This window comes from Lactuca saligna, chromosome 8, assembly GCF_052625555.1.
Source record: "Lactuca saligna cultivar CGN05327 chromosome 8, ASM5262555v1, whole genome shotgun sequence".
NCBI classification, from domain to species: Eukaryota; Viridiplantae; Streptophyta; class Magnoliopsida; order Asterales; family Asteraceae; genus Lactuca; species Lactuca saligna.
Window position 1 is genome coordinate 58,095,512 of NC_136424.1, and position 8,998 is coordinate 58,104,509.

Genomic DNA, 8,998 nt, shown 5'->3' on the forward strand with positions numbered 1-8,998 from the left:
CCTCACATACTCGGATGGTTCATCCATTTGTGAGTTAACTCGGTTAGGTTGACTCAGTGGGTTTATGGATTTTGACCAGTTGACCAAGTTTGACTTTTAAAGGTATTTTGGGTATTATCTGGTTTTGATGGAATTGGTCACATGGTGGTTGTAGGCATTTGAGTTGTAAGCTGAGATTCGGAGTCAGGCCTTATCAGTTCTGTGTTGCTTGTAAGGTGAGTTTTCCTCACTGTACTTTCGGGTCGAAGGCATCAAGGTTGCCCCTTTAGTTTGATAACCTGATATTGTTGATATGCTGAGTATGGAATCGATATGCATGCTAGTCTTGATATGCTAGTCTGGTAGATCTATAGGACTACCTGTGATATTGCATGTTTGTCTGAATATGTTATTATTTGTTATATGTCGACATATTGTGTGGGTTGGGTTGAGGTTGTACTGCTTTATGTTGTAGCCAACAAAGCCCGAAGCAAGCCAAATATGAGTTGAGGGTCGAGAAGGGCATGCAAGACTCATACTGGGGGCTCATGAACATTGCAGATACGAGCTGATAGTCGTGAAGGGCATGCCAAACTCATACTGAGGGCTTAGTGGTATTCAGTCTAAAGACTGATCAGGACGGGGAGCAAGCCATACATAAGTTATGGGCCTAGGGGGCAAGCCAGACTTATATTGTGGGCTTAGGGGTAATTCAGTTTGTTAGTTGTGGACCCATTGCATGTTGTTATTATATTTATGCTATTTGTTATGTATTAGTATTTTGGGGGAACTCACTAAGCTTTGAGATTACAATTTTGGATTATGTTTCAGGTACCTCAGAGGATCGCGGGAAGACGAAAGCGTGATCGTGCACCTCCTCATGTTTTGTTTTATGATTTTGGGATTACTCTGATATTGAACTCATTTTGAAAACAATTTGTAAACAATGATGGTTTTGGGTTGTTTAAAAGTTTAAATTTTTCATAAATTTTATGGATGTTACAAAAATAAACCCATTTACTTACAATATTGATTCAACTCGTAAATAACTTACATTTCTAGTCTTCTAATTTCTATCATAATTAACCGTATAAAGTTAATTTTAACAACTTAGGTCCAATTCATATTAACCCAATTAAATCAAAGATCATACCTTAACTTCCATATTTGGCAAGAGTGGCCTTTCACACCCTTTTTATTCAACTTAAGATGTCGTTTTATTTAACATTCCAACTCCCTTAATATCCATTTTAACCCTAGATGTTTAAATTCTTACAAACTAAGTCCATATAATAAATACAGTCAGATGTTATTTCTTAACTTTCTATTAAGAATGAATGATCACATAAATTTTCCAATAAAAATGAAAATGAATGATCACTTGAATGGGAGCGAATATGAGACATGGTGGGTGTTTCAATTGGAAATGAAGGGAATGGCATTTGTGATATGGGTTAGGATGATACTCGGTAGGATTATGGTATAGAGTGGGTAGACCCAACGTATATACTTTAATAACTAAAGTAAATATTAATTATATTAAAAATAATCATAAAATCATAAAGCATAATATAATAACTTTACTTGAGCATGCCCCAAAAATACAATGGAAATTGGAAGCTACATAATGAGGACCAAAGTTAAAAAGAAGAGGTTTAAGTCTCAAATTACAAAAAAAAATACAAAACCAAGGACCATTCTAGTAAGTACTCTAAAGTCTAAATCTTAATATAAAGTGTCCCCGGCCGCCATCACCCCCTCTACGTAAGTACGTGTCGGCATAAATCTTCCACTTCGTCCGCTGCGGCCCAACAGTCATCGTTGCCTTCCAAAACTAAGAATCTTTCTAAATTTGTCTACTCTCTACGACAAATGATGCTCAAGATCCCTACCATAAACGCCTCAACTCCATCAATGGGGATAATGCCATTTTCAAGTCGGAAAGCTTCGCGGTTTTTTGGAGCATCCGCAGATGTTTTCCCACCCTTTCTGCTCAAAGAAATGGAGAAAATCGAAGACCCATTTGCTCGAAAGTTAGTTTCAAGGATCGAGATGCTGCCTGTAGAGGTAAAATATTATGTTTATTGTGTTTTACAAGAACATTGACTTAGATCAAAATTATTTTCAGATCAAATGGACTGATTTTCTCAAGTAAAAGCGATGATCTGCATTAACTAAAATCTACAACAAGTTATAGGAATTCAAGTTACTTACTTTTGGATGAGTTTTAGCTTTCCACTTATGGACAAAAAGGGAATAAAATATCTGCATGCAAGATTTCTTTAGAGTGTCTGCTACTAGTATTATAAATAGATCTTACGTTTATTTTTTTGTGGGGTTTTACCATTCTAAATGTGTCTTCTTCAGTTCTTTGTGAAATATTATTTTACCCTTTTCCCATTTTGGTTTCTAGAGAATGAAAAAGGAATCAAATGAAAACTATTATTGTGTCTGATTACCAAAATCCTAATGGAAAAAGATAGAAAAAAACATATATTGCTGCAGTTTGCTGTTTTAATTTTTGATAGGTTTAGTCGATTATATCAAGAAACTGTATGAGAAGATTTTGAGTTTTTATTGGCATTAACTGCAGCTCAGTAGTTCAAAGAATTGCATTATGAGTAGTTGTGTGAAGCCAGTGGTGTTGGACACCGCTAGTCCACTTGTTTTGCTACATGGCTTTGACAGGTTCACAGTGAATCCCTTGTATTTATTGCACTGGTTAAATGTCTAAAATACCCTTTTATTCAAAAATGGAAACTTTTTGGACCGAAGTCAATAACTCACATGTACATAAATAGATATTTTTGTACAGTTGTGGCCTTCTTCAAGAAAAGTTCCATAACATTTTGTTCTATTTCCACTTTTGATTACTTCTTATTCTTCAGTTCATGTTTAGAATGGAGATACACGCTCCCGCTCCTTGAGCAGGCCGGTTTGGAAGCATGGGCCATTGACATTTTAGGATGGGGCTTCAACAACTTAGGTCAGGTTCTTATCTTTTTTATTTATATATTTATTTATTTATTTATTCATTTATTTATTAATAATAAAACGAAAGTAAACTTGTGTGTTCATGTTCTTGCTATTTTTCATTTTTTGTTGTGGTTTTTTTGTTTATCAGAAAATCTTCCAATTTGTAACGTGGATTCCAAGCGTGATCACCTCTTCCAAGTAAATTTCATTTCCGATGTGTCTATTAGGCCCCTGTTTGTGACATACATTAGACAGTACAGACTGTTTGGCATGCATTTGACTGAGACTGTGACTAAATCGGACAAATATTTTAAATTTTTGTTCGGTTTAAAACGGATTAAAGTTGAAATTGGTCAACTAATTAACTATTTATATTTTCCCATAATGGTCACTAAACATTTTCTAGTACACTTACAGTCCCTGAACAATGAAATTTTCGTCTCTTTGTATCATTATGACATCTTTCCTAGATCTTGGCTATACGGACAAATTTTTATTTTTGTTTAGGGACCACCCTAGATGTTAAAAAAAAAAAAAAAAAAAAAAAAAAAAAAAAAAGTTTGGTGACCATTTTTGGAAAATACAAATAGTTGATTGGTTAATTTCAACTTTACTCTCACCTAAAAAGATAATAAGGCATAAATTCACTCTTATCTATCAAAAAAAAGATGTGAATATCTTTCTCATCTTTTTCATAAAATAACCCTGAAAATTTTGTTTTTCTCATTTTTCTTTCTCAATGATTTAGTTCTGGAAGTCCTACATTAAAAGGCCTATGTTGCTTGTTGGTCCAAGTCTTGGAGCTGCGGTTGCAATCGACTTTGCTGCCAACCATCCGGAAGCTGTAAGTAGTTTGACTTTAAAAAGTCAAAGCTTGATTATATTTCGAAATGATGGGTAGGGATTATTGAATATTTTTTTATGTGATTTTTATCAAGCGTTTGGTATTCTTGCAGGTTGATAGGTTGATTTTGATTAATGCAAATGTGTATGCACAAGGCACAGGAAACCTCTCTAAGTTACCAAAAAGTGTAGCATTTGCTGGTGTTAGTACTACACATTGATAATTATATTTATTTCATACCCTACAATGTTTTCTATCATATCTTTTTGAATAACCAAGACCCACATTATAAATTTAAAAAATGTTACAAAACTGACTGGATTAAAATATTGTTAAATGCCAGGTTTCTCTGTTGAAAAGCCTCCCACTCCGCTTTTATGCTACCAATAAGGCATTTAGTGCTTTGCCATTTGATACATGCTTAGAATGGACTCAAGTACGTTTTTTTTTTTACAAATTTGATGACTTCAAGACAAAATATTAAATAAAATCTTGATTTCATATATAAAAAGCAAAAAAATTCTTATTATCTTTTTATGTTGCTATTTTAGATTACTCGATTACATTGTCTGTTGCCATGGTGGAAAGAAGCAACAGTTGATTTTATGAGCAGCGGGGGATACAATGTCACTGCCCAGATTAATCAGGTTTTAGATTTTGCACTTGTTTAAAGCATGTCACATGTTACTGACTTTCTCTATTAAGTTGTTCTTTTTATATTACATTAAAAAGAAACACCCATATATAATATTAAGTATGATGTTATTAGGTTTTGAAGAAAACTCTTATAATATGGGGAGAAAATGATGGAATTGTTGACAGCAAACTTTCAGTGGTTGGTATCCAAAGCTGATATTTTTTTTTTTTAATTTTTGCGACCCTTTAACATTATCTTTTCTGACACAGCGATTACATTGTGAACTCCAAAATGCAATAATTCGTCAAATACCTAATTGTGGTCATATCCCACATGTCGAAAAGCCAGATGCTGTTGCTGACTTGATCACAGACTTCGTGCCACATCAGCTGCCCCATACTCTTTCATCACTGCCCGTAGTGCCCGAACAAGAGCAAAATCTTTTAGTTCGTCAAATTAGTCATAAATGATGTCCTACCATTTGTATTGTATTGTATCTTATCTGCAAAATGGGATACGCTGGTTGAATCTTTTACAAACGTATGTTATAAACGTTTCAATTGTATGTTTCTTCTTTCTTTTCTAATAAGTATTCTAAAGGAAACCTTTTAATTTAGGATGATATCTCTTATTATCTTCATTGAAATGAGTCACAACAGATTCCTGTTCATCTTCTTCAGCCGGCTCAAACTCATCTTCTTCGGTTATTCTGTGATCAGTTTTAACGGTCTTGAATGGGAAATTATGTTCAACAAACTTCACATCCCTAGAAACGAAAAGCTTGTTCTCATCGATGTCATAAATACGGTAACCCTTTTGTCCCTGTGGATATCCAACAAAAACACCCGGTCTCTCCCTCACTTCGAATTTACCCCCCTTAGTGTTGGTGTTCCTGACACGAAGTTTCCAAGAGGATTCCATGTTTTGTGTAAAAATCAATCATGGAGTTAGAGGTGAACTCCCCACCATTATCACTCCTTATTCTTTTAATGTTCTTACCAAATTATGTTTTGATCATATCGTAAAAAGAGATCAAGGAATTAGTTGATTCATGTTTATGTTTGATTAAGTAAACCCATAGGGCGCTACTAAAATCATCAACGTTGATCAAAAAATACTTTGACCCTGATAATGAAGGAATGCGGTAACTGCCCCATATGTCACAATGAATTAGTTCAAAACAACTAGAAGTCTTTATTGAACTATTAGGAAAAGGTAGCCGAGTGAGTTTAGCCTTTACACAAGAATCAAGCCATTCTACGGTGCTGACCTACCCATGTCAAGCCATTCTGGGGCACTGACCTACCTATGTCAGGCCATTTTGGGGTGCCTGCCTACCCTCCAGTCTATCTCACACGGTCACAGGGACTATTTCACCCCTTACTACTATCACATAATAACATATCATAAACATGCTATCAGACATATCTGGGCTGTCCAACCTACCCTTCGGTCCTAACAACCGAATCGGGGGACTATTCTTGTCTTGCTACAAGTATCACATAGAACATATCATACTGGCACATAGAACACATCAAGTAATAGCAAACCAGACAATTATCAAAAATACAATCATCTCAACTGTAATCAACTACTAGTGGGTCAACCTTGGTGCCTTAGACCCACTTCTACTGAAGGGTAACTTACCTCAACGTTGTGTAGTGTCTGCATTGTCCTCGGTGTGAAAATCGACTATCCCTAACTTCTCAATCCCTACACGACAACTTTTCTAAGTTATCAATTAATACTCATAACCCTTACAAGGGTCACTCAAATCCAAGTCAAAGTCAAAGTCAGAACCTTGGTCAAAGTCAACATCTGATTGACTTGACTCGCCGAGTTGGTCCACCAACTCGCCGAGTCCCCATATCCACAAAATGTCATAATCTCGTCCCTACTCGTCGAGTCTAACAAGAGCTCGATGATTTCTCCTTCAAAAACACATCGGACTATCTTCGACCGACTCGTCGAGTTCATCCTTGGACTCGTCGAGTTCATCTTCATCCATAAGAAGGTGTTCAGTCTATGACTCATCGAGTTCCCCTTGAACTCGTCGAGTCCATCTTCATGTGGTTGGGACATTGCCTTGAACTCGCCAAGTCCGTTCATCCACTCACCGAGTTCAATGATTTCCAGGTCCTTAGTGAGCCTAAACAACTAAGGGACCTTCGATCTTAGCATTTGGTCCATAAATAGAAAGGGTTTGGTGGAAAATACACCCCGACTCGCGAGTCCCATGAACGAGTCGTTGAGTCCCTCTTTGTCCAAAACTATACAGTCGATTATAATGGGCCTTAACGCATCAAAACCATAGATTTGGCCTCCTAGGGTCCATTTTATATGTAAAGCTACAAACTTGATGTCCATGCATGGGGCCTTTGGCTCAAAAAGCCATAAAAAGAGGTCTACAATATGCATGGGTCACCCATGGCCATAAAGTTGGCACATTTTTGCCATAGAAACCCTCAATGGTTCCAGATCTGAAGCACAAACTCACTTCTACACCCAATCCCGAATATAACTTCACTAAGGCTTAGAAAAGTGTAGAAAATAGCCCCAAATCAAGATCTAAGCAATAAATAGCCAAGGTTTCAGCTTTATACCTCAAATAAGTTGGAAATGTGGCCAAAACTCTGGATCTTCTTGCTTCCTCTTGATCTCACAAGCTTCCTTCTCCTCCTCAAGATTCAAACACGTAAAAATGGCACCACAAAGCTCAAGAACACTCAATAAATGGCTAGGGTTTTGAGTTAAAGTTTTCTCTGGGCTGGGAGGGACGATAGGGGGCTCGGTTGGGGTGTTATAAGGTGTTTAAATAGGGTTTCATCTAGATAGCCCTACTCGCCGAGTCGGTCTTCCAACTCATCGAGTAGGTCGTCGAGTAGGTCACTTAAACCCCCGATCAAAAGTCGAGTCTACTCGACGAGTTGGGACTCCAACTTGCCGAGTCCCAGAGTAAATTACAAAATTACTTGAATTTAAATACGTACCAGGAACCAGGTATTACATGATGTTAGTGAGAACCTCATTGACATGCATTTGTTTAGGATAATCAGAAGGGTGGATATAGAAGGTGGAATTCGAGTTACTCGTGCTTTCATCATTTTTTGGGTATCTTTTGGCGGATCTCCAGTCATATTTTCGCTGGATTTTTTTGTCTACGGTTTCTAGAAAACCTGCTCTGATGCCATAAAAGAATCGATTTGATTCTTTGATTCTATGTTTTCTAATTTACCAAAGATTTACCCATAAGGGTATAAGTACAAAGAAGGATGGAAAAAAAAAGGAAACAATAAAGCTAAACATAATGAAGATAATAAGAGATGTGATCCTAAATTAAAAGGTTTCCTTTAATTATAAGGGTCGTGGCTACAGATTTCCCCTCACCTTGAGCTAGTACTCCAAGATCAAGCAACAACGAAGAACAAATTATCACTGATCCAATGCAACCCGTAGATGTACCTAAAAGTAACCGATCACAACCCAAACATTTTCAACATTTCATCGTAGAGCTGCCACCATCGATAGACCACACACAACCCAACACCAATCAAAAAATTTCAACGGTACACCCTCTTTCCAACTTTGTTACTTATGAAAAATTTTCTGATTCCCACAAGGCTTTTTTGTTGGCCATCAGCAAGCAGGATGAGCTAAAATACTTTCATCAGGTCGTTCATGATAAAAATTGGAGAGATGTCATGCAAAGAGAAATAAAAGCCTTGGAAGAAAATGGAACCTGGACATTGGAATCCTTACCACATGGAAAATGATTTGTATACTCAAAATGGGTATACAAATCAAATACAAGCCTAATGGGGAAATCGAAAAATACAAGGCTTGTGTGGTGGCTAAAGATTTCACTCAGATAGAGGGGGTTGATTTTCATGACACCTTTGAACCGTTGGCAAAACTTGTCACCATACGAAGCTTGTTTGATGTTGCGACAAAAAGGTATTGGATTATTCACTAACTTGATGTTAACGCCTTTCTAGATGGCTACCTCAATGAGGAAGTATATACGAGAGTTCCTTAAGGTTTTTCAAGGCAAGGTGAAATAAGAGTTTTTCGATTAAAGAAATCTCTTTATGGTCTTCGTCAGGCATCCAGGAATTGGTACCAAAAATTTACAGAGGCTCTACTTGAACAGGGCTTTAAATAGTCTCATGTTGATCACTCTTTTTTCGCTTATAAAAAGGATGGTGTGTATATTTCAAGTTTGATATATGTTGATGACGTTATCATTGTCGGTAACAATGCAACTAAAATACAAGCCACGAAAGCCTTTCTTGATAAAAGATTCAGCATCAAAGACCTGGGTCAGTTGAAATACTATTTGGGCATCAAAGTAGAAAGAACCAGGGATGTATTGGTACTCAACCAATGAAAATACACATTGGACATTTTAGAAGATAGTGGGCTTCAGGGTTGCATGCCTAATGCATTTAAATTGGAGCAAAATATCCAACTTGATCAATGTAGTTATAGCTCAAGGGTTGATGCCAATCGATACATACCCCTTGTTGGAAGGCTTCTCTATTTGCAAGTGACTAGACCTGACA

General features: G+C 36.7%; 1 protein-coding gene across 1 annotated transcript; it reads left to right on the forward strand.

Moving 5' to 3' along the window:
• The first annotated feature begins 1,752 nt into the window (after positions 1-1,752).
• Positions 1,753-5,052, forward strand: LOC145008098 (alpha/beta hydrolase domain-containing protein VTE7-like). The gene is made up of 10 exons (XM_078966721.1): positions 1,753-2,046; positions 2,573-2,667; positions 2,868-2,965; positions 3,104-3,153; positions 3,704-3,799; positions 3,912-4,001; positions 4,143-4,235; positions 4,351-4,446; positions 4,569-4,634; positions 4,706-5,052. Exons 1-10 carry the CDS (start codon positions 1,852-1,854, stop codon positions 4,904-4,906), a joined length of 1,080 nt encoding a protein of 359 aa, XP_078822847.1. The 5' UTR covers positions 1,753-1,851; the 3' UTR covers positions 4,907-5,052.
• Positions 5,053-8,998: the final 3,946 nt, after the last annotated feature.